Source organism: Microtus oregoni, unplaced genomic scaffold (genome assembly GCF_018167655.1).
Source record: "Microtus oregoni isolate MIOR12 unplaced genomic scaffold, Mior012 000069F_ref0000032, whole genome shotgun sequence".
Taxonomy (NCBI): domain Eukaryota; kingdom Metazoa; phylum Chordata; class Mammalia; order Rodentia; family Cricetidae; genus Microtus; species Microtus oregoni.
In genome coordinates this window covers 3,858,164-3,884,220 of record NW_024543976.1, presented here as the reverse complement: position 1 = coordinate 3,884,220, position 26,057 = coordinate 3,858,164, and the positions used below count along the sequence as shown (strand labels likewise).

The window sequence follows — 26,057 nt, the reverse complement described above, 5'->3', positions numbered from 1 at the left end:
AATAAGAAGGTATAGGGGGCCTAACACCATGGTACCAACACACAAGACCTTTGACTCAATTCCCAGCATAAAACCAACCAACCAACCAGACCAAAAAAAAAAAAAAAAAACCAAATCCAACATTGGCCAGGACTTTTTCTGAGGCAAGACTGGATCTGGATTCTCTCCTTCACTTGCCAAATAGAGTGTTGTTGTCCCCCGTTGCCCCCCCCCCCCCAATGAGTTCACAAGACCAATAAAGAAAGACACCCCTGGGCAGGACTGTGGGTGGTGTTTTTTAATTTCCATAGTGTATTTGTTCAGTTTATATATAAGCAGATCACGTCACTATTTACAGTACATGAGCATAGAGATTCTACAGTCTTTTGTGATGTAAACAATAGCTCCCAGCAGGGGCCGAGAAAAGAAACCAGTTCTGAAGTATTTACAGACGTTAAAATAGAACTTTATAGTCACAGAATAATAATACGTAGAGCAATTTGGTTAAATTATCTACGAAACTATAGACTCTGACAATGTACAAAGACAGGAAAACAGTTTCTCATTTAGAAGGTAAGACAGATAAATCACACCGGAAATAAAATAGGGACAATGACAACCACAATAATTAAGAGCAAAGAAGTCTTCTTCCTCGCCGCTCACGGATAAAGTATTTATATAAATAAGGACACAACCCAACGAAATGGGAAAAAATATATAAAAATCTTCTACCAATTAAAAAAAATAGCAAAACTAAAAACTCGATTTTCAATCATTAGCAGTGTCCTTTAAAAAATTAAATTTTAGCTTCTATTTATAAATAATAAAGCAGATGTGTCCCACTGTATAGGTGAAATTCTTGCACCTTTCTCAAGAAATGCATCAATGTAACACACCCACACCCACGCACACGCGCACACACGCACACGCACCCACAAACACAACCTTACATTCACATACCCCAGGCTACAGTTACCTTGTTGAGCTCCCTAATACATAATGCCCCCCTACAGTAGAACCCTGGGTATGACAAAACCTCTCAAGTTTAGCCATTCCCTGGTTTGACCCTGTCACAGAGCCAGGGAAAGCCCTGGCTCCCTATTGCTCAAAATTCTCTAGGCTGCTGGTCACACTAGGTCACACTAAGAGAAAAGGGTTTTGAGTCCAAGATTTGGAACTGCGGGGAGGGAGCACAGGAACTACCTTGCCCAGTCGATTAAGGCTAGCTATTGACTGCATCTCCTGACTAGGGCTTGGGAGCTAGGGAGTCTTGTCTTCAATCTCAGCAGCTGCTTCTCATAGAAGCATGTGCTCAGGCCATGCTAACAGGACTCAGGAGCCAAGGAGGCAAGCGTGAATCTCTGTAATTGACAGCACTGCAGACTGTCAGGGAGTGGGGGTCATCTTCCCCAGCAACCACCTAGAAACCCAAGCACTCCACTGTCCCATCCCATGTACTCCCCAGACCATGCTCCCCATGAGATTTCCAACCTGTTTCAATTGGAATCAGAACACCCCTTCAGAAACCAAGGTGGGAATAATTTATGACTTATTATTCCTAACACAAAAACGCCTGACAAGATTTTAAAATACAAAATACAGAAAAATTAAAACAAGAACAAGAACAACAACTACAAAAACCTGTTTGGCTATTCAGTGGACCATATCAAAGGTCATGGCCAGGGCCCCTTCTCCCCCAATCCTCATACCCAATTTCTTTGTTTGTCCCAAAAGTACCATGTAAGCTACCTAGCAGAGGTTCACTTAACAGGGTTGGCAGCTTGGCTGCCAGTATTGCAGTTAGAGTAAACCACTCCGGACAGCTGGACACAGGGTTCAACCCCATCTCCTCTACCGCAGGAAAACCAGTGCATTTTCCGCACTGTATAGGCATCTAAGTAGTTGCTGATGTTCCGAGTCGGTACTGAACAAGCAGGACAACTCATTTGTATCATTGTGTTTCATTGCCAAGCTGATGTTGGCTGCCATGGTGACTGATCAAAAGACCTTAATTTTGCCTTCCATCTTGGTGGTCAGTGGACACCAGTCTTTGACCACTAGACTGGTGACCACACATTGATAAGGCAAAGCGCTGGGCTAATCCCCTCCACAAGGACACCACCCAAGGCCAGCGAAAGGGAGCGAGGAGGCTTGCTGAGGCTTCCTCGAAGAATCCTTGGACAAAAAAAAAAAAAAATAATATGGCACAGAGGGGTTGGAGCCACATGAATACCTTTCAGAGGAGCTGTTGTACGGTAGAGACAGATCATCTACAAAAATCATAGGTTGCAAGCCCCTCCATTTGGGTATTGGGATGTCCGTACTCCTTCTGACGTGCAAGGCATCCTGATGAAATGGCTTCATGAAGATCTGTCTCCCCAAATCCCAAAGGCTTGGTCACTGCTGCTATACCATTAAAGATTCAAAAAACAAAAGCTGCCCTAAACATATGCAGTGTGATCCATGCCTCCTGTTGCCCCATGTGTTTTTACAATCACTGGAAAGCAATGTGTGAAAACTGTCTAAGCTGAGCTGTTTGGGGAAACAAGTGTATTGCTAGTATTGTCTGCAAGCAAGCGAGAGACGGCCAAGTGGTCACAACATTCAGATTAAAAGCTGTTCGGTGGGGATGACGACAAGGCTAAAACGCAAGACTGGAAGTTGTCAACGAGCCCGATGAGGGGTTTATTCCTTACCATCCCCACAAGGAACTATGGCTTGGGTCTGTCCTGGTAAGCTAGCCTCTTCACGTTAGGCACCTCAGCCAGGACTATGTGAATCTCACCCTGTTGGAGGCTGACGACCTTGTGGAAAGTGCCTCACCCCTGCCCCCAATACATACCCTGAGCTAGCCAGAGAGTGGAACTCTGGGCCCCCCTGGCTCCAGGATGAGAATGCTGTTATCACTGGATAGCTTCATTTGCTAGCTCAGGGAACAGGGGCCAAAGGTCAGACAGCAAGTAAGAAACTTAGAGTGAAATGGTTGTGCCACAAGTGTTGCAGTTGGCTAGGCTGTTTGTTTGTTTGTTTGTTTGTCTTTACAAAAGTGGGTACCAAGATATAAACCTTTATCATTCTGTTTCTCGGGCTTCCAGTGAAGAGGACGGCCAAGGACTGGCTAGGTTACAGACTCTCTCAAGGCTGCTACTGCCTTGAAAGATGCCCGTTTTCTTTCTCACACTGGCCCCCGTCCCGATCCCCTCACCCAGCCTTTAGGACAGCACCTCACACAGATAAAGAGTACACATATTTGCCAGAGGAGAATGTGGAACAAGGCGGAAGTGTCAGGTTTCTGAAAGTGCTTTCATTAACTAGTGCAAGTGTCTGACTAGCTACTTCCCGGATGTCCCAGATGTCCAGGCCAGCAGCTAGCGCCCTGCCCACACTCCCATCTGTTCTAGGTCAAGGCCATTTCTGCGCGTGAAAGTTTTTATCCCAGGCTCTCCCTGCGCTTACCCTGTATCCCCAGACTCTTCAAACAGCCCTAGAGCTCGCCTGAGTGCAAAACCCTCAGGGATTTGGAGAATAGCGTCAACATATTGCACATAAGTACTGGTTCGTTTCCTTCTGCCCCAGTGGGAAGGATGAAGGCATCCCTTTTTCTTTGGCTAATGACACCAACAGGTTCATTCTATTTACGACTACACACCCAATCCCTTTCCACACGTGATCCTGGGATATGGCTTTCTCAAGCTGATCTCAATCGCTGAAGAGCAAATGTCAAGAAAAATACTTTTGACCTCAGTGAATCACATCACACACCCTCTAGGGTGACCCAGGTACAGAGAGAGGTGCCCTGCTTCTGCAGCAGCAGGATCCGCTGAGAGGTGAATTGAACTCAAGGGCTGGGACAGACCCAGACTAGAGCTGGCTGTGCATGCGCATGCCCAAAGAGCTGTCTGCACTTTCTCTCCGTTTACTACCTGCACAGTGGCCTCGGCAGTGGCCCTCACATCTTCCCCCAAAACACTGACCTCGAAGGCTTGAGGTCACAAAAGACATCTTACTGTAAAAGTCTTACCACATTAGGATTTGAGGGTTAAGTCTTTGCAGCTGTCCCGGAGCGCTCCTCCCACCCCTGGAGGCTTGCTATCCATCAGATGATACAAGATCAACAGATAAACACAGGCATAGGATGGGCACTTCCTGACTCAAAGCATTTTTCTAGTGGGAGCCACAATGCGTATCAGGGGGATGGGAGTAGGGACCTTAGCTGTATTCCTTCTTCTCACATCACCTAGTTGATGCATTCTCCTTCAGCAACCAGAGTCATGCCCCACCCCCACTCCATAGGACTGTGGTTCAGACTTGTACTGACCGAGGAAGAAGATGGAAGAATTCCACTTAGTGGTTGGATTAGACATTTCTAGAAAAATACCAGCACAGCGCAGAGATGACACGGAGCCTGAATGGCGATCACACGTAAACATCATTGAGACGCATGAGGACAGCTACAGTGAAATGGTTGCCAGTAAGTAGCAGCTGCTCCCTCTGGGTTCCTCCTTGATTCGATGGGAAAGAGACCAAGATGGTCTCATGGTCTCCGAGGGGGCCTGACCATCTCCTTGGTAAATTATATGCAGCACCGAGTGAATCTTCCAGAGAGAGATCATCTACAGGGCTGGTCATCTGCAGAGCTGGGAGCCTGGTTTTATGAGAGGGTGAGTGGAGAATACTAGAAACTCTTGGTGGGCATCAGCTCCCAGCATTGGCCTGTGGTATATCGGGCATCGGTGCCAGGTTCAAGGCTCTGCTCTGCTCTAGAGCCGAAATCTAAGTGACTTTGAGGGAACTGACTAAGTAGCTCAGTTAACCCTGGCTGGGGAAAGAGAGACTTAACTGTTTGCTAAGAATTTGTTCTTTTACCCCAGCAACCAACAGCTGGCCAGGTTTAACTGTGGAAGCAAATAGGAAGAGCCCAGGGTTTTCTAGACAACTCCTACACTCTGAGGCCCAGAAAGAAAAGACTCAGGAAACCACAAGAGAAGTTCTTGGTGGGATCAGAATTCAAATGGCTCTTCAGATTAAATCTAGTCCCTCTTCCATCAGGCAATTTCAGTAAACACTCACTTTCTCCCGTGATTAGAGCCCAAGTTTTAGTGGATGCAAATGAAGAACTTTAATTTGGTTCCATTCTATACCCATTTTCCACGTGCCCATCATATGCTGGGCAATGAACAACTATAAAGGAGTGTGGAATGTTTGGGTCTGTGCTGTGAAAAGTCCCTTTTTGTATCTATCCTTAGGAGCCACCCCTTCTCCAATTATATTCCTGTTTGCTATTTCACCTTCCCCTCTCTATATTCTTGTGTTTTGCAACAGTATTGGGAAGTCTTCTGCCAAGTAATGGCTTCAAGGGCATATCTCCCCTCAGGGATCAGCATAAAAACCAGCCAGCATATGGCTCTACAATGGTAGTTTTCCAAAGACTACCACTAGATCAGGATGTCAGATAAATGAAACATCAACCAATTAGTAATGCCTGACTAGAGAGAGCACTGTTGAAGATTCTAATTGCACAACCAGGCTAAAAAAAATTAGTGTTATGATCAATTAAGTATGTCTGCACTGACCAAAGATGTGGGAATCACGACTGTGACTAGACACTGCCTAAGCAGAAGCTAGGACATCTGCTGCCTAATTATGCCCCTCAGTCTATTTCACAGAAAAGGAAACTGGGGTTTAGGGAGGCTAACAGATTTGACACCCAGATCCTGTTTCCCTAGTTCTGCTAAAGCTAGTCTCTTCCAGCCCTATCTATGGGTGGAGAGTTTTCCCAACACCAAGTATAAGATCAGGCTTCACTTTCTTTACTGAGGTATTTGAAAATCAAAAAAATAAAACAAACAAAAAAAATACCCCACAAATTTTCAAAGGAATAAGCCTGGCATTAGCAGCAGATTAATTTAGTTTGGTTAGTTTGATGAGTTATCTACCTTCAAACTTTCTTATTTGGCAGAACATTGGGGGGAAAATGAAAGAAAGAAATGTCACAAGATCAAGGAGGAACTAACTGACATATAATGAAGCATTAGAATGGATACTCTGCCTAGCTGGTTCTCCCTCATGAAGGGCCCCCAGGGGCCCAGAGGATGTCACACTGGATATGACTTTGACAGCAGTCATAACGGTTTGAAGAGGAGCCCACCATGAACGCCCACCCCCTACTCTGTACCTTTGCAGAGGAGGGACAGTAAGGACAGCAGCAGGATAGAGGATGGTCTTAATGCTGATGAGTCAACGGTTGACCTAATTCTCAAATAAGCTGCTAAGCTGCTCAACTCAGCTAACTCCACTCTTCCAGCCTCTGACTTTTGCATCTTTATGCTAACTGCTGCAGGAGGCTGGAGCCTGGAATCAGGAGGCTTGGTGTGGGTCACTGCTCTGCATGCTCCCTGGCCATGGGACCTGGGACCCTGGGCAAGATACTTCCCCTCACAGGGCACTGTCCTCTCTCCCTGTGGAATGGGTCTAATGCAGTTGTTCCACCTTCCTTACAGACACTCACGGCTCTGGGCTCTCCAGACAGGCACTCTCCAAGTGTGAGTCGGACAGGGGGAAGGGATTCTCATCACAACTTGAGTGGAACTCACTCAAAATAAAAGATACCAACCAGGGCTCGGTAGAGCATACTTGGCTACCTCTCTCCACTCTTCCTACTTGTGACTGCAAGCCAATTTTCCCCGCGGACGTAGTGGCCACCCAGCACCTCTAGGACTACACGACCAGGGGAGCAGCGCAGCTCAGTAGCAAACACCTCATGACAGTGCATAGTTAAACAATCGAGGAAGCAATATGATAACCCCAGGCACAGTATATCTGAGCCATAAATACATTTGTTTTAAGGATATACTTTTTTTTTCTTCAATTAAAAATGAGTTTCTAATCCTGATTCTACTCACAAGTGACAATTTCATCATCACACGCTACAGACAGAAGATGTTATGAGGGACATAGCTCAAGTCTACAGAAGGAAGTCAGTCGGGCGGGACGGGCAGAGGATGATTGACAGCACTTGGAGGTGCACCCAGGACGATCCGCTGGAAGCGAGGGCACTAATGTGGCAGTGGAACATCAACGCCATGGAAACTCACGGACGGAAGCAGCTTTGTTCAATGTAAACATTGATTTGTTTTTAAAAGGAAACAACAGCAGATTCAAGTCTCTCTCTCTCTCTCTCTCTCTCTCTCTCAACGTGTGTTCTCTCACGCTCGCTCATTGGCTCGCTCTCCTTCTCATATACTTATTTCTTTGAAAACGTAAACATATTGGAGGGCCTTGTCTGAGGTATTGAGGTATTCCTCGAAGGTTAAGGCTGATATCAATGCAGGCTCTGCTGGGCCTCTTTCAGTAAGCTGTCAAAATCCATGGCTTCATACTTGCTTTTCCCAGACAAGGGAAGGGCCTCTTCTGATGTGGGATCTGTGGGTTGGTGAGAGGTAAGGTCGGTGAGAAACTCAGTCCCAACCAGCAAACCTGCCATTGGGGGGGCGGGGGGCTCACAGAGCTGGGATGGCCAGGGTGTCACAGTGCAGGAATGGGTACTACTACCGTATCAACCGTCATCCTGCTGTGACCTTTCTTCCATGCTGACAAGATCTCAGAGCTTCAGTAGCCCTGCTGTAGAGCAACGGGTCCCTGAAGAGAACACCCTACAACTTGTTTCCTGCCAACTTCTTAGAAATGGACTTACCTCAACTTGACCCTCCACCAACTAGTAACACTGTGAGTTCTCAGTCCCAGCTAGCAACACTGTTACTACTCCGACCCACCAACTAGTAACAAGATTAGTAACATGATACAGTGTTGATAGTCATTCACAGAAGAATGCTAATAAACCCACCTCATGGAGATGGTGAAACAGTCTCATAATGGACTGTAGTCAGGTGGAGTGTCGCCTGACCTGGGACCCACCTAGCTCTCCTGATACTCAATGCTGCATCTTGAGGGCTACCATGGGCTCTCTGCTACGAGTAATTCTTTCACAGGTCATGTTTCTTGGGATTTCACCAACTTGTACACAAACAGCAAGGGCATGATGATGGTTCAGACACACTGTCACCTATTAACAGCAAAGCTGCTGCCTGTTCAAGGGTCACCACGGAGTGACTGTGAAAAGCTAGGACAGCCATGGTGCTGCTGAGCGGCTAAGGGCATGACTGTACCTTCCTGTAAGAGCAGGAAGGTGACTGCGTGGTGAGAGTCATTCACAGGTCCAGAGGCCAGAACAAAAGCAACATGGCAGCCACAGACAAAGCAGCTGCAGAGTAACAGCGGGCATGAGCTTGACTTAGGGCCATGCCCAGAGGGGCTTTCCGTCTAGGTGTCATTAAAAGAAGGCATTGTGCTTCGTGTTCTGGGACTCACTAGAATACAGTTAGGATTTTTCTCTCTTACCGTAGTCAGTGTATCTGGGCCAGCGGAAGTGCCGGAGCCCTCCATAGCTCAGGTGGAAGGAGGGCTCATTGCGCTTCCTCAGGGTTGCGCCCTTCCTCAGGGACAGGGCAGCATGCTCCGAACACCGGAAGGTGATGATGCCATGCTTCTCACCTCTTGGAAGAATAGGATAGGGTAAGAGAGGGTGTTTCTGGGTCAGTCTGGTGGACATCAAAACACGCATTATAGGATGAGGAGCAGAAAACCATGCCGCATGCCTTCTCGTGGATAAGGGACATGAGGCCATGGTGTGAAGCTATGAAGGTGAAGCCTGGGTTGCCTTGGAGACCCCAAGATATTGGAGATGCTAGATCCATGGGATACCTGCCAAGGAGAGCTGCTTACAGGGAGCAGAACCAGGCCAAGAGAGAGAAGTGTGTTGTCAACAAGGCTGGCTGGAGTTGGGAGATCTGAAGAGTGCTTCTACATCAGACATGGAGATGCAGTTTGGAGTTTGCCCAGCTGCGTTTTGGTTTTGCTTACTTACAGTATTTCCTTACTATGCTCCCTTTCCTCCATTTTGGAATGGTAATGTATATCCTGTGCCACTCTATGTTGGAAGTAGTGATGTGATCCCTTTTTAATTTTTTCATTTAATAGGGGATTATAGTTAAGAGATTGCATGAATCTCAGAAGAGACTTTGAACTTTGGACTTTTAAATATTGTTGAGACTATGATAGACTGTGGGGACTTTTGAAGTTGGACTAAATGCATTTTGCATTATGTTATGGATAAAAGCCTATGAGGGCCTGGGAGTGGAATGTGGTGATTTGAATGGGTGTGGTTCCCTATAGACTCCTGGGTTGAATGCTTGGCCCATAGGGAGTGGCACTATTGGGAGGTGTGGCTTTGTTGAAGAAAGTGTGTCACTGGGGTGGGTTTTGCGGTCTCAGATGCTCAAGCTAGACCATGTTGCCTCAGTTGCTCTTCCTGCTGCCTGCAGATTCAGATGTAGAACTCTCAACTTCTATAGCGCCATGTCTGCCCGCATGCTACCATGTCCCACTATGAAACCTCTGAAACTGTAAGTCAGTCCCAAATAAATGTTTTCCTTTATTAGAGTTGTTGTGGTCATGGTGTCTCTTCACAGCAGTAGAAATCTGAATTAAGACAGGTGGGCTTCATTTTTCCCACATCCTTCCCAGCTCTTCTTTATTTCTATTTTAATAGTAGTATGCTGGTTAGTTCCTGTCAACTAGAGTCATATGGGAAGAGAGAACCTCAATGAAGGAACCACCTCCATCAAACTGGCCTGTCGGGCATTTTCTTGATCAATGATTGATGTGGGAGGACCCATCCTATTGTGGGTGGCACCATTCGGGGGCTGGAGCTCCTGGATTGTATAAGAAAACAGACTGAACAAGCCATGGGGAACAAGTGTAATGAGAAGCACTCACCCACGGCCTCTGCTTCAGTTCCTGCCTTGAGTTCCTGTCCTGACTTCCTTTCATGATAGAGTAAGCAGTAAGCAGAAATAAACCCTTTCCTTTAGGTCACAGTGTTTAGCATAGCAAGGGAAAGTGAACTAGATCAGTAGCCATCAAAATGGAGACAAGGTATGGAATGACTGTTACACAAGAGAAGACTTTCTGGCTGACACTTTTTATTATGATTATTGTTAAATAGGAATTTAAAACTCCTAATAACCTACTTTGCAGGCATGATAGCAGATAATTTGGCAATACTTTTCAATCAACAAATCTGTGGCATCTATAGCAAACGTTTATTTTTTTTTAGGAAACTTAGCTTTTGTGGATTCCCTTACAGATAAACATCTGCTCCCCTAGGTACATGAGGACAAGCCAGGGTTGCTTAGCAGACTGCAGCCCCAGGACTTGCTGTAGAGGAAGGGAGGCTGGTGAGTAACATAGAGATGTGCCACAGTGAGGTCACCAAACAAGAGCATCTTCAAAGTGTCTAAGGGCATTTCGTGGCCCACATGGTTGTCTGCACAAAGGCCTTGACAAGCCCAGGGGCTTCAGCTCTTTCCTGATAACTTGTCATAGCTCATCCAGAAAGGAAAGCAGGGTTTTGGTAGTACCAGATGTTAAGTTGACAGAAAGCATGGAAATGAGCTGGCACTGGGTCACGTGTCAGCAGGATTCATCATGGTCCTTCTCCCACCCACATCCCTCCCAGCCCGCTGCACTCTCCCACTCAGAACAGCTGGTCCTAACTCACCTCTTACTTCTTGTCAGCACCTGGCACTCTACGATCTCGCCGAACACCTCAAAGCGCTTCTTCAGTTCCCGAGAACTCATGTCACTGGAGAGATTTCGAATGTATACCACACGGCCTTCGCCCTGCTCAAGGAGGAGAATGGAGAGGAAGCCTGTTATTCTTCTCATGAAGTCTCTGTCTAGGCCTGGCTGAGCAGCAACAGTGCTGGAGTCAGAGAGAGGATAAAAGATAAAATGGTGGCTCTCACGGCCCTAATGCTCATCTCATTATCTCTCCTCCTGGTGTCCTCTGACCCCTACAAACCAGTTGGTTTTGGTTTTTGTTTATTTTTTTGTTTTGTTTTGTTTTTTTTTCAAGACAGGGTTTCTCTGTAGCTTTGGAGCCTGTCCTAGAACTAGCTCTTCTAGACCAGGCTGGCCTTGAACTTACAGAGATTGGCCTGCCTCTGCCTTCTGAGCGCTGGGATTAAAAGCATATATCACCATGCCTGGATTTACCTGTAATTTGTTGTTGTTGTTGTTGTTGTTTTGATCTTTGTTTTGAGACAGGGTTTCTCTGTGTAACAGCCCTGGATGTCCTGGAACTTGCTCTGTAGACCAGGCTGGCCGTGAACTCCCAGAAATCTGCCTGTCTCTGCCTCCTGAGTACCTGGCTTTACCTGTAGTCTTAAGTACCTGTTGCACAGCCTGTGCACCCACACACCCACCTTCCGAAGCATGGCAACCAGGGAGGCTGCTTGTCCTGTTGTGTTTCTGTTATACCTCCCCTCCCTCCTTTCTAGGACGATGATGTAACTGGCAGGCTCCCAGGACAGCTTTGTGGGCAGCCCTGGCATCTAGGGACAGGCTCTAAAAGGATCCTCCAGGTGTTTGGAAGATGGAATTGCCCTATTGAAGGACCCTTATGAAGCAGAAGGCCCTATTCTCCTGTGTCCGAACAAATAAAGTGAGGCTCAGGGACACTGGCCACTGTCCAAGGACACACAAAAGGTACAGCCTGTGACCTGGTCTGCCCAGCCTATCTCTACTTGACCTCCACCACCTTCTGTCTGTATACCAAGGTCACTCAAGTGCTGGCTTTGCATGGTGCTACCTTTAGGGGCTTTTGCCTACCCTTGTTATTTTCAAATAAGACACCTAGTTATGTCCTCCATGTAGGCTACGGTCCATTATTCCCTAGGCAGAGGTAGAAGGCTGGTGGGCTTAGCATTTCCTGATGTCCCTGGCTTGCCCCCATCTGCTCTAGGCCCAGGGACCCCAGATCACTTACGATGGCCTTTTCCTGCCTCTTCCTGGCATGCCGGGCACGTGGAGTTCCGTCTGAACAGGGACCTCTGCTCTCACGTCTGTCAGTAAACAAGCCAGATATAGTACTCAGTCTCACTCCTGCAGAAACCCAGCCCCAACTCTGTGGGACTGAACACTGGTCAGGTGTCCTCCGCTGGCTCCCAGGCTAAGAGTCCTGGGACTCACCTGGTACCTGACCTTCCAGGCCTCACCTTTCTCTCTACTGTTAGGGATAGAAAACCTTTTACTTCCTTGTCTTATTGACTGAATAGAAAAAAAAATATCCCAGGTCTTACATATTTATATTTTATATTTCTATTTTCCAAAACAAAGTCCGAGCAAGGTTCAAGGTCCAGCTCGGACTTGCCCAAAATTAGAAATGGGAGAAGCCAGAGCTGGCATCAGGTCTGCTCTAGAACCACTGCCCTCTGATGGTTCCTACTCCAGCCCTGGAGCAGCCTTGTCCATTGTAAAACTTGACATCTACTCTTGTCCGCATGGGGATGCAGCTCTACCCATGGCCTGCCCTTCCCCATATGAGTCTTTAAAAAAATACAGCATAGAGGATAAGAGGATGAGCATTTGAGGCACACAGATTAAGCCCTGTTCTACTACCTCCCTGCAGAGGGTGACCTTGGGTCAGCCAACTAATCCTCTCGACGCACTTCTTCATGGCCAAAACAGGTACATAATATACCCAACTGTGCCCTCCTCCTTGGTCGTCTGTGAGCAGTAAATAAAAATCACTTAAATGCTTAGATTAGTACCGCTCATTTTTTTTTTTATTTATCTTCTCTGGCCTCGGTTTCCTCATTTATAAAATGGGGATGAGAAACATGTGTGTCCTCTGACTGCATCTGAGATGCTTAACTAAATAACAGAAGGCAATGTGACTCACTAGCTTTCAAGCGCTCTTCGGTCAAGGACTATCATTCATTGAGACTACAGTTGGCGGGCCTTCCCTTCCAGATGGAGACTGGAAGTCAGGGGATTAAGCTGGCGTTGTTCAGCAAGCCTCCATGATTTCTTGATAGCCAAGGGAAAGAAAGTTGGTTTAGGGAAGACTGCGGGGTGGTTGTCCAGGCTTTTCAGATATATAGCTCTATGGGCAGTTGAGCAGGAACTGGGGAAACCGAGTCACCCTCTCCAGTGAACAGAAACTGCTATACCTACACTGGGCCTACATCTAAGAAGAGGAAACAGGAAATCTATAGTCTCAAGGAAGATCTGGTCTCAACTTCTGGGGCTCTGGAGTGCAGACCCTGTTCAAACTCATGGGCCAGGTGGGAAAGGAAGTGCTCAAGAACTCTAGGGCTGCCCTGGTGGATGGGTTCAACACTGGGGAAACTTCGGTGGCATTAGGAACAAACCTTCAGGGTGAAGGGATGTTTTGGCAGACTCCCAGGAAAGGATAAAAGAACCTGCTAGCAAGCCTTGAAGGGTTTTGTGAGACCACTGTGCTGGCGGCTTGTAAGCGAAACCTTGGGGAAGCCATCTGTGCTAACGCTAAACTCAACACTTTTTGACACCAGTCTGTGGGGCATTCTTTGTGAACCCTCTAAAATGTAGTTTGATGAGAAGAGTGGCTTTAGCTTTCTTGGGGTCCTCGAAGAGCTAAGAGTAGCTGGTAGAGATGTGTGCACATAAAGCTGAATCTAAGGAAAGGCATCTATGTCTGAATTCTGACCTCAGAATTTGAAAGCTTGTTAGAAAGGCAAATTAGCCACACCCACAGACTCAGATACTCAGCATACCCCTGATGCAGCAGCAGCAGCAGCAGCAGCATCTTAACAAATTCACCCACACCCTCATCAACTCCATAGCTCTGCTCCAGGCTGAAGAGTACCATCTAGTGGCCACCCAGGCAACCTTAAGCACAGAGCTGAGAGCCTCCCAAAGACAAAGCTGGTCCCATTACCCGCTGTGATCAAAGCAAGTAGGAGCTGCTCTCCCCCAAATCTGCCAAATTCAAGGTTCTTGCCTTGAATTCTTGATTCCCCTAGGTGATGGAGTGTGACCAGAGAGTTGGAAAATGAACTAAACCCTTACTTCTCTCCCAGTTGCTTCCTGTCACAGTGTTTTTGTTTTGTTTGTTTGGTTTAGTTTTTCGAGACAAGATTCCTCTGTGTAACAGCCCTGACCATCCTGGAACTTACTTTGTAGACCAAGTTGGCCTCAAACTCACAGAGATCTGCCTGCTTCTGCCTTCCAAGGGCTGGGATTAAAGGCGTGCATCCACCACCGCCTGGCTTGTTGTGTTTTATCACGGCAATAGAAACCCCTTTCCAGGTCCAGGGCTCAAAGACAGGATGCTCAAAAGGGCCCCCAATGCTCCATGGCTCCCATGGGTCTTTAAGGGTCCACTCACGGCAGCAAATAATGCAAGGCCAAGCTGGAGATAAACTTCAGCACTGCTTTCAGCGGGGTGCTTTTCAGAGCATAGGCTGAAATTACACCTACTCTTCTTTAACACATTAACCGCAAGTTGCTTTTTAACTATGTGGCTGTGTGTGTTTGCATTAAAAAAAAAATCTCTTGACGAATAGACGAATACGAAGCAGAAAACAAGGCTCGGGGTCATTAGGACCTAAAGCAGCAGGTGGCCAGGAGGTAAGGATTCTTCCTTTGCAACAGACCCTGCCAGCCTTGACTTGGTTCAGACAGCCTGGTGCTTGAGGAGCCCATCTTATGGGCTTCTGACTAGGGCTGGGGCCTCACGTGAAGATGCAACCCCAGTTTCAAAGCAAATTCCTAGGGTTCTCCCCCTCTGGCACCTAGTGGCTGCTCAGGTACCCATCTCCCCAGGGCCACCAAGCATACCTGAAGCTCTTCCGGGTGGCTGGTGACCAGGAGCTACAGGACGAGGAACCAGAACTGGAGCGGCTACGGGAACAGAGCTGCCGGCTGGCCTTACTGGGTGGGCTCTGGTAGGGGCAGTGGTCAGAGCAGGGAGGGCTGACCCCCGAGTCCTCTCCTTCATCCTCCTCCTCCCTGCCCTCCTCTTCCTCCTCCAGCAGGAAGCTGCTCTCGCCACTGCTGCTGCTGTCGTCCTCAAACACGGTGTCGTACTCGGGGCTTTTACACGAAGCCAGGTCTTCGTCCTCCAGAGCAGTCTCCAGCAGCCCAAAGTGCTTTGTGAGGCTGGCACGGATCTCATGGTCTCTCAGCTGCATGCTGTCCTTAGGGGTAGAGTCACAGTTCTGCTCTGCCTCCCTCCTAGGGGTCTTTGTTTCAGTCGGCAGGGAGGCACCCAGCTGGGGCCAGTCATCAAGATGGACCCCAACCGGCTCCCAGGACCGCAGCACCTTCCTCTGCAGGGCAGCCTCTGGCCTGAGCACCTGGCAGTAATCATGGTCTCCAAAGGAGCAGGAGAAGGGGCGCTTCTGCCCAGCCTGGGACACCGGCTGGGCCGTGGCATGCTGCAGATGGGACAGGAGCTCACTTCGCTCAGGATGCCTCTTGGGCAGCTTGTGGGAGGCCCCTGGGGTGGCTGGGAGCTGAAGAGCCTCAGGGGAGGGGAGGCTGGGAGCTGTGTCTTGGCCTGGGCTGTGCTTGGTGTCCGGCTTGAAGGGGTCCTCCTCCATGGGCTTATATGGAGGTGTGGTGGGTGGAGTGAGTCCTACCCAGGCAAGAGGAGAGACAGGTGAGGGAATGGCAGGTCTCCTCAGAGGACAGTAAGAGCTCCGTTTGAGAGGACAAACAAGTGGCTGCCTGCTACAACATTCCTACAGGTGGATGGCATTCGTCACTAACTGGTCACCACGCCTAAGCCTGTATGCAGGCCTAGAGTCCTCCCGTTCTTAGGAGCTAGCATGGGATGAGAGGCATTGGCCATCCCTTTGAGACTTGGCAATGGCAGCTAAGGTGTCCAGGTCCAGGAGATATCTGTCCTTGCCTTACAGCTAATTGTGTAAAGAGCCCTGGCTCAGAAGTACCCCAGCACAGAACAGGCAGGTACCACTGGTAAGACCACATCCTCAGTGTCCCTGATGCTACTGGCTCTGCCTCTGTCGTCCGTTCTTCCCAGTGCACCTCAGGGACTTGCTAAAATGCCGACTCCTTTCTCTCTTCCAAAGCCTATAAGGTAGGCACCAGGCACCTCTATGTTTTGGTCCTTTGGGGATGCTCTTTCTTCATCCCCACTTGTTCCTTTTGGCTAGACCAGGGGACCACAACTATACCCTGTACTTCTGTTCTATCACACCTTTACTTACACCAATTCTTTGGCTAAGAACACCCTTCTTTGTTTGTCTTCCCAATGCCTGCTGGGCCTTCAACCCTTCAGTGGCCCCCTGTGCTGAGTACACCAGTCTGACCAGGCCACACTGGCCCTCTTATGTCAGCAGAGTTTCTGCTCATACTTTGAAACGAGCACATGGCAAACCATGCTCCTGAGGGGTTAGCCTCACCAGACTGCAGTCTCCTCCAGAGCTGTGTCTATGTTTCCGACCTCAGCATCACCTCTGCTGCTGGTACCAGCAGTGGAAGGGCTGGCCCTGGGCCTTGACCCTTCTCCCAGCATGCTCCCCACGCATCTCAATGCTAGGGCAGGTAGCTCATGAGGCAGAGGTCAGAAGTGCTCCTGCCCAGGGCCTTGCCAGCTCCCCACAGGCACCCCACCAGCCGAACCCCTAGCTCACCTGCCGTGCCACAAAGCTCCACCGTCAAGGACTCCTCATAGCTCTTCTTGCCAAGAGGGTCGCTGGTAGAGGCAGAGGGGACAGAAAGGGAAGAGACTGGTCAGTAGAAGGCTTCCAAAGCCCTAGACTTTTGTGGGGAGCAAAGGACTCAATGACAGACCCTGGTTCTGTCATGGAAAGGGGCCTAGAGAGAACTTGCTGAGGGGCCCTATCCTGGCTGTTAAGGAAACTCAAGCTGCGGTTTGGGGGAAGTATAGGCAAAGACTGGTATAGATTCCTTGTTTTATAGATGGAGCAACTGAGACCCAGAAAGGGAAGGGACTTGCTCCTACCTGACAGCATTGGCAGCCTCCAGTACCCCCACCCCAAAGAAGACTCTTCAGAGTCCTGGAGACAACAGCTTATGAAACGGGTTGACCCTTCATCTTTCCTCTCAGCTTGAGGAGGCTACCTCCTTAAAACACGCTCCATTTGGAAGGAGTCTGGATCTTGAGGGCTCGAGATGGCGATCAGGGCAGGGCTCGGGGGCTGACGACCTCCCACCCAAATGCACACATCTTAATCTCACAGAATAATATACCAATAATTTCTTTAAAAAAAATCTACCTTTGTGACAAGGCCAGCATGAGGCACCTGGGGGAGTCTGAAAAGACATAAAAGAAGAGAAGAAAGAGAGAATAAGGGCTAAGACTCCCCATACACATCACCATGAACATTCTCCCCTGTGTGTGTTTGGGGGGGGGGGGTCCTCACATTTCCAGGGGCACCATGCACAGCTGCTCTTTTACATGACACATGGCCTTGGCCATCTAGGGGAATGGTCAGGCGCAATTCAAATACACCTTGCATTGCTGGGTCCCAGCCAGTAGATCTCCTTTCTTTGCAGAAATAAGGGATGGGCTAGGCAACCCTTGCTGGCCAAACAATGGCCAGGCATTCTGAGCCTGAGGCCCCAGGGCCCAAGCTGTGATTCTAGATGGTTCTGGAGAGGGATCTTTCACTAAACAGCTCTGAGCCTAGGTCCTCAGTCTCTGCTTTCTATTTGGAACAGATCTGCATATGTAGCCCAGGCTGGTTTCAAACTCTATCTTCCTGCCCCTGCCTAAGTACTGTGTTTATCAACATGCCTAGCTGGGTTTACTATTTTAATGACCTTCTTCTCTATCCCCAAGGAGGCAGGCCTCCTGTTCTTTGTTCACTAGGCAGTGCTTTGATAGGCATGATGAAAATCTCGAAGAGCAGGTGTAGAAGATCTGCCCAATACCCCATTGTACAGGAAGGGCAGTGGAGAGCAGACGGAACCTCATCTAATACATAAAACTGAGGACTTGAATGCAGAGATCCCAGCTCCCAATAGGGATGCTATGCCCACCCCACCCTTTCTTGTGGACCACAGACTACCTCTGGAAGGGGGCTGTGGGCAGCTTGGGTCCTCATCTGTGTCCCCACACCCACTCTCACAGGGGCTTTCCAGGACTGGGATCTGGGATCCCTGGGGGAGCTGCTGGTCTTGACTATCATCTGTGAGGCTGCCCAGTTCCTCCTCCAGGTTGTGGGTCTCTGTAGCCAGGCACATCGAAGGCAGAGCACCTAGGGGCTCATCAGTGTATGTTAGCCAGGGGCCCAGCTCTGGATTCAGTCTCCTGGAACGCCGCACGGGGCACACAGAGCTGTCCAGTTTCCTCCCTAGTTTGGTCCATGGCAGGCCACGGCCTGGTCTCTTCCTGCCCCACTCCTCTTCCTCCTCCTCTTTTTCTTCCTCCTCCTCCTCCTCTTCTTCTTCTTCTTCCTCCTCATCTTCCTCCTGCTTTTGCCTGGTAGGTTGACTGACATCCCGCTTCACCTCCAGCCTCAGAGGGCGCAGGCTGGGTCTAGGCCCAGTGCTCTTAGGGGAAGCTGTGATTCTCACCTCTTCTGCCATGGCAGAGTGGGCAGGGGAGGGCTGACTGTCTTTGGGGGGCTTGGGCCTGGACTGGGGTGTGAGGGAAGCATAGACAGGCGTGGCCAGGCGGTAGGGCTTGCTGACATCACAGAGGACATCTTGAGCCAGGAGTTCCCTTAGGATAGAGAACTCAGTCCAGGTGGCTTTGGGGGGATGCCGGGACCGGGGTGGGACCTGCCTGGAGGGGCTACTGCAGGGCTGGGGGACCAGCTCTGGGGTCCATTGGGGCAGCTTCCTCTGGGGCAGGCAGTAGGTGTGCATGTAACGAATGAGTTGTACCATGGACCTCACATCCTCCTGGGGAGCCTGGGCACAGCTGGGGCTAGCCCTGTCCTGTGCTAGGGAGTCTTGGGAAGAGGCTGGAGCTGGCCAGGGGCTCAGGCAATCCTCCCCCACCTCCTCATCCTCCTTGGAGAGGAGCTGAGTACTTGGGCGTGGGGTTGGGGTTTTCACTTTGGGGCAGGGCAGCACCGAGGTGAGGTGCTTATGCAGTTCTGTACAAGGCCGACTCTGAGACCGCAGCATGGGGATCTTCTTGTCCTGGATGCCATCCGCCTGGAGAAGGAAATAGGCCACGGTGAGCAGGGAGGGGAGCAATGCTTCTCCCTCTGCCTGTTCTGGAAGCCAGCAGACCCAGCATCTTTTCTCAGGACCGTGGGAATGGCCTGTTCCTTCACTTCACCCCCAGTCTCCAGCAGGGCTGGTACCTGGCAAACTGAATTGCTGAGGAAGAAAGTGGCCGCCAGACTTCTACAGGGCTCCCAACCTTGGAGCCTCTGCAGATCCTTCAAAAAAGAGAATAGGGTGAGGACAGGTAAGGGTGTCATCTTTCGTACGCCAAGTTTTAAAGTGGCCAGCAGCTCCTCAGAAAAGAAATCCGAAAACCTCAGTATGAAATGGACAATGACCTCTACAGCCAGTGATGATCCTGTTCCCATCTGTCCCCTGCTCTAGTGTGTGCCAAGATCTGTGTCAAACCTCACAGGCCAAAACACTCGAGTGTGGGAAAGCACAGGGTCCTTTTCAGAGCCTCCAACTATGCTGCTTCCAAGAAGTAGTACCCAGGATTTTGCCTCAGTCAGGGCTGTGTGAGGACAGAGGGAGAAACTCAGGTAGACTGAATCTGCCACTCCTAGCCAGGGGTGACAGCCACCTGGGGGCCCAGGTCATCTCTGAGCATATGCAGAAATACCTTGACACAAGGCCGCTGGCTTCTGGACCTGAGGCTGGCCTGGGACCAGGTGGCCTCCTCCTTCAGAGCGTCAGAGCTTGCTGTTGGGGAGGATGTGGTCAGGAGGAGCTTCTGCAGCTGGGAAGAGGGGAAGAGGGGGGAGAAGCTAGGGCCAAGCACACTCCGAGACACAGGGCACCACATACCAGCCGACTATGCCCTGGCCAGGGCCAGAGACCCCAAGGAGCTAGGTAATGCAGAAAACAAATTGACGTCTACCAAATTCCCAAACACCATTATTCCACAGAGAGCAAAGTTAGTGACCCAGAAGAGCAGGTCTGGGTGCTGCCTGCTCATTTCACTGTGAAGACAATGTCAGTTCATTCTGTGTGCCTGTAATAGACAGACATGTATGCATACATAGACACGCAGATGGAGAGGTTAGAGACCAAAACGATGCTCAATATAGGTTCTCCTCTGTCCATGACATTTAAAAATTTATTTCTTCAACTAAATACACAGTACTCATAAATGGTGTGTGTGTGTGTGTGTGTGTGTGTGTGAAATACTAAAAGGTAGACAATTAAAAGCAAATCTCCTTCCTTCTCAAGATCCTTTCTCTAGAGGCAACTTCCATTACTCTCTTGTGAGCCTTCATGAGGTGGGCTTTTAATCATACAAGAATACACACACACACACACACACACACACACACACACACGGTGCATGTTACCTCCAACACACTCAACTGCTTCTATACAAGTAAAAGAATGCTAAATTTTAGTTTGCCCTTTCTTCACCTATTTTTTTCATCTGCATGCGTGTGGGGGCAGTGCTGTTGGGACACCTTAGCACACTGTAAACCCCGAGATTATACTAATTAAGTACAATCAACCTTGGGTCAAGAGCTGGAGCCAGCAACTAGTTGCCAGGAAGTGGCCATAGAGAGCAAGAGGGAGTCAGGAAAACAAATAGAGAAATGCGCAGGAAGTAGTAGGGTGAGACTTGGAGTTTGGGACCCTTTTTGGTTTGGATGGCAAAAGAGAAGTTCTCTTTCTGGGATGTTGTCAGCTAAGGAGGAAGATCAGCTCCTGGCCTCTCTGAACTAGCAGGTTTTCAACTCAGCATCTGACTCCCGAGTCTTTATTAGTAAAATCATAAGATTAAGGTTTTGTTTGCACAGGGTCACCTCTATCCCAGGCTGGCCTCAAATTTTATAGTCAAGGATGACCTGAACTTCTGAGCTTCCTGCCTCTACCTTCTACAGGCTGAGATTTCAGGTCTGCATAAACCATCACACCCAGTTTTATGGGCTTCCTATGTGCCGGGCAAGCACTCCACCTATTGAGCTACCCCCTCTAGTCCTCAGACAGCTTTTGAAATACTGTTGAAGCTCTCCCGCTGGCAGGGGCACAGTTCATCCACCTTGAGAGTGCAGAGGCTGAAGAAAAACAGGCTCCTCCACTACAGCCAAGGGTGAGAACAAGGCAAGAAGTGTCTTGTAAGATAGCACCAGGTGCCTCCTGGGGAGCATGCCTTCCTAGCACCCCAGCGGAGAGCCCCAAAGACCCAAGAGTTAGAGAAAGACGACACCTGAACTCCGAGTAGCTAGAGAGTACCTAGACTGCAAACACCACGCTCATGTGCACACACGCACACACGCACCCCGGGCCACAGGGACAAGATCTGGTTCTAGTCACTTCAGCCCCATTGCAGGCAACACCCCGAGCAACCTATTTTCTTCTCTGCCCTGATACAAGGGGCGGGGGGTGGGGGGCGCACCCAAAACCACTGGATCTGACACTTTTTAAAAACACCTCTGAGAGTCCAACCCTGAGACACACCACTGACTTCATGATATGCGTATCTACAAGAGAGGCTCACTAGTCGCCCAAGTCCACACAGGCAAGTTCTCTGGAATTCAAGGCAAGGCCTAGGGTCTGTGTGACTTCTCTGCCCTCCCCTCCCCCCAGAACTATTATTATGTCGGAAGACTTGACATTTAGTCTGCTTTCCATAAGCCTAACCCAGTGTGGGGAAACAGAATCAATTGGGCAACCAGTATGCAAAGTAGGCAGAATTGAAGGCTCAGGACTAGGACAACCTGTGACCAGCAGGGGTTGCTCTCTCCCTTCACAAAGTTTCCTGCAGTGGCCTGGTACAGAAATAACACTGAGAATTCTTCCTACTAATGGCCTAGTCAGGCTCTGACTCAGCCAGTGTGTCTTAGGTGGGCCTATACGTTAGGCACTGTTCTAAATATTGCCCGGTATTACCCACTGTAATTCTCCCGACAGCCTTTGACCCGGGCCCTACTATCTACTCCCAGGGATCAGAAAGCTGAGTCATTGATAGGGTGTGTGCCTGAGGACCCACAAGCTCTCATTGGAAGGCTGAAATTCAAATCAAAGCAGTCTCTTTCAGTCTGGAAGGCTGCGGGACCCCACAAGAGGAAGCCATAATGGGAGCTGGAACACAGTATGTATTGGAACATAGCAGACACTTGGTAAATGTTCCCCCCAGTGCCCTGGGCCCCAAAGGCTGCAGAAGAGAAGGCATGGCACCCTAGTGCACAAGTTAGTACACGGGGGGGTCTAACTTGGTTGGCATACCGACCTGCCATGAGACTCCTCCCTCAGGCCTTAGTTTCCCCAGAGCAGAACTCCATGCTCATGGAGGGCCTTTCCAGGATCTGAGAGCCCTCCAGCTCTGACAGGCTCTAGATCTCCAGGTGAGTCTCAGCAACACTAGAAGTGGCAGTTACAGAAAGGAAGCCCCGCATTCATACAAAGCTTTGGTAGCCTGAGCCAGAATCCAAGGCAAGTGTCCTCAATAAGTTGGGAGGTCCAGACCCTTGCAAGACCAGTCAGCGCTGGTCTCTACTGCCACATCTCCACATACATTTAAATTTACACTTGTTGGTGTGAAAACTGGCACGACCTCTTCAAAGCATAATGAGCCAGAATTTGCATTTCTAGAATTTACGGACTCACACGGGGCAACCAACGACTTCAGTACTGTGAGTGGCAATGGAGTGGTTGACAACGGATGTCCATCAGTCAGCAGGGGAACAGTTGGTTACATGATGGCACATCCTTACCTGGAAGTACCACACAGCCACCCAGGAGGAGGCAAAGCCCCACACCCTCATCTGAAGGCTTTCCAGAACACACTGCTCCGAGGGAGAAAGGTGCAGAGCAGTTTATAACGTAGGCTCTGCTGGTTTTGTAGTTCGAAAAAAAAAAAAAAAAGGTGAAGAGGAAAGTCATGTAACAGATCAGTAACCATGGTTACCTCTGGGGAAGGCAATTGTGAGAGGGCTAGGAAGGTTTTGCTTTTAACTGTCCACGCTTCTGTTTCCTGCTTCGGTTTTTCTCCTCTGTGTGCTATCGCCATGAAAATGTTTGTGTGTAATTTTAAGGTTTAAAACAGAAATAGAACCAAGCCTAACGCCACTGTCCAGGCAGGAAGGGTGAAGGCCCGGCGAGACCTTGCACTCCAGGCTCTTCGCAGAAGCCATGTGCTGGCGCTCAGGGACCCTGACTGAGCTGGAACTGACAGCGCAACCCTCACCGTGCGACAACCTGACAGCAGCCCTAGGCCACAGTCCTCACCATAGAAAGCTCATCCACTTCAGACACTGGGGACAGAAGCCTCTCCAGGGCGGGGCTGGGGGGCGCAGATAAGGGGGCAGGTGAAGCTGGGTCACAGGATGGTGTGTCTCCTTCATCCAGCCCCGGGAAGGCAGCCAGCCCCACATCATCTTCGGGGATGTCATCCAGGGTCTTGGTGAGCGCAGCCAAGAGAGCTTCATTTTCACTATCAATCTGGATGGAAGAGACAACGGGGCGGGGGGGGGGGGGTTAGCCGCTGTGGTAGACTCAGCTGTTCTGTGTACCCCGATAAACCACCACTGCCTACTTGCCACCCCACCCCATCCCTTAACCTGACAAATCTGTTCCATATTCCTGGAACATCACAAACTCAGTAAAGAGGTTGTCAGCTCTGAGAACAGCAGACTTTGATAAGCAGGCTATGGGAAGGGCCTTGCCTGGAGTCTCAGTCCTGGCTCTGCTGCTCCTTGAGCTGTGACCTGGGCAGAAGGCAGCCTACCTGAAAATACCTGCCTCTTCTGTCAGAGGCTCGGGTCCTTTCCATCATTGGCAGCAGGGTCTCAGCCCCTTGACCCTGGAGGCCTGGACTGGGCAGAGCCCAACTGTGGATATCACAACTACAGCACTGGAAGCCTGCTTGGGCTTTCAATGGGGTCCTGGGGCTTGTTCTCTTGGCTTGCTCAGGGAGAGGCCTGGGTGCTGGGCTCTGAAGCTGCCGACTCACAGAGACCACACTTCACCAACTGTGGGTTCTTGGGTAAGTTAGCTCTCACCTGCCACATAGATACCAGACAGGACTCACTCCAAGAGGAGTGGGGGGAGAGGGAAAGCTGGTGGGGAGTGGTCACAGGTAAGGTGCTTAGATGCAGTACCTGACACAAAGCAAGCACTTACCTTGCTATGCTATACCTGCTAACTATACCGCCACTTACTGTTGGTTTTCTTATGAATGCCTGGCCTTAGCTTGGCTTATTTTGTTTTTGTTTTTAGAGATAGGTTTTCTCTGTGTAGCTTTGGTGCCTGTCCTGGAACTCGCTCTTGTAGACCAGGCTGGCCTCAAACTCACAGAGCTCTGTCTGCCTCTGCCTCCCGAAGATTAAAGGCGCGCACCACCACTGCACAGCCTAAGCTTGGCTTTTTTTCTAGCCAGCTTTTTTTAAAACTTAAATTATTCTATCTTGCCTCCAGGCTTATACTTTTCTCTATTCTCTATTCCCCTTTTTCTCTCTTACTCTGTAGCAGACAGTATGGCTGAATGGTTGGCTCCTCTCCTCCTTTTCTAGCTCCTCCCTCTTGTTCCTCTATTTATTCTCTCTGCCTGGTAGTCCCATCTATTTATCTTTCCTGCCTAGCCATTGGCCACTCAGGTCTTTATTAGACCAATCAGGTGTTTTAGACAGGCAAAGCAACACATCTTCATAGAGATAAACAAATGCAGCATTAAAGAATGCAACGCATCTGGGCAGTGACGGCGCACGCCTTTAATCGCAGCACTCTGGGAGGCAGAGGCAGGCGATCTCTGTGAATTTGAGGCCAGCCTGGTCTACAGAGCGAGTTCCAGGACAGCTAGGGCTGTGACACAGAGAAACCCTGTCTTGAAAAAACAAAACCAGACAAAAAGAATGCAACCCATCCTTGAATCATTAAACAAACATTCCACAGCATAAATGAACGTAACACATCTTCAAATATTCCACAGCAGCCACCATTCCAGTGACAGCGATGGGAGTCAGCCCCCACCTCACACCCTTCCTTCCCTTCCCTTCCCTTCCCATCACACGCTGCACTGCATCCAGCACACCCAGAACACCACACCCCTGTCCTCCTAGAGTCTGGCTTTTGCTGATGAGTGGAGCTGGACAGGAGAACAAGGGAGTACCTTTCAGAGCTGGAGAGGGGCTGGAGGAAGCCAGGGGATGCTGGGATAGCTAAACAAACTAACAAGCAAACAAAACAAGCAACAGCAACAACAACAACAAATCCAAGAAGATTGCAGGCTGCCTAGAGTGGCCAGGAACTTTGTCTGAACAGCCAACACTTAAAGCAAAAGGCTGAGAAAACAAGGCTCAGGCTAAGGGGAGACCTAGGATAACGGCCTAGGCTTGAGAGGAACTGGAAAGCTGTCGGTAGCATCTAGGAGCTCACACAACACCCTTTTGAGGGGAGCATGATTCTCATCTCCATTTTGCAGAGAAAACTGGTGCACAGATGTACCAGAACCCCGCCTTCCCTGCCCTCTCCAACCCCTGAGTTGCCTCACTTGGGTCCCACGCTTGAGGCTGGGGCCACAGACCACACTGCTTCTAGATTTGGCCAAGCAGTCAGAAACTCTGATTCCCTGGGTCTGTGCTGGCAGGAGCACATGCTGTCACATGCTCCCTTCTGAGGCACGCTTTCTCATCCCGGGCCTAGCTGTTTATCTTTTCTTCAGGAAGTTCATCTGAAATACACATCTCGTGATGGCCTTTCAGCTGCATTGAATCTGTTTAGGTTTACAGTCAGGGCAGCAGCTGAGTAACTCAAACGGGGACTCGGGGAGAGGAGAATAAATGTGTTTGTAATTTTTAGAACAGAGCTAAGAATAAAAAATAAAGTCAAAAGAAGTTGTTAGTGGATCTGAACCAGGGCTCTGTGGACTCTGAAGCTATGGTGATTCAAGTGACTGACCCCCACCCGAAAGACTCCCCCAATCCTCAGGCAAGACTTCTCAATGCTCTATTTCCAGAACACTTGCTAACTCGATGGGGAATTAAGAACCTGGGACTTGGACCCAGTGATATTTAGGGGATGACCACACAGAACTCTGC

At 49.5% G+C, this 26,057-nt stretch overlaps 1 protein-coding gene across 4 annotated transcripts in view; it reads right to left on the bottom strand.

Annotated features, from left to right (window-relative positions):
- Positions 1–262: 262 nt before the first annotated feature.
- The window catches only part of Ppargc1b (PPARG coactivator 1 beta), a 106,888-nt gene continuing 81,093 nt past the window's right edge, over positions 263–26,057 (bottom strand). Inside the window, exons 3-12 of one of the 4 annotated variants that reach the window (XM_041641347.1) lie at positions 23,251–23,463; positions 19,658–19,774; positions 17,925–19,020; positions 17,130–17,166; positions 16,524–16,585; positions 14,704–15,502; positions 11,867–11,942; positions 10,598–10,722; positions 8,377–8,531; positions 263–7,401 (exon numbers count right to left, since the gene is read on the bottom strand). In XM_041641347.1, the coding sequence (XP_041497281.1) occupies positions 7,301–7,401; positions 8,377–8,531; positions 10,598–10,722; positions 11,867–11,942; positions 14,704–15,502; positions 16,524–16,585; positions 17,130–17,166; positions 17,925–19,020; positions 19,658–19,774; positions 23,251–23,463 (2,781 nt within the window). In that variant the 3' untranslated portion in view covers positions 263–7,300. The remainder of the gene's footprint in view (positions 7,402–8,376; positions 8,532–10,597; positions 10,723–11,866; positions 11,943–14,703; positions 15,503–16,523; positions 16,586–17,129; positions 17,167–17,924; positions 19,021–19,657; positions 19,775–23,250; positions 23,464–26,057) is intronic. The other 3 variants (XM_041641348.1, XM_041641349.1, XM_041641350.1) reach the window with 3 other exon arrangements.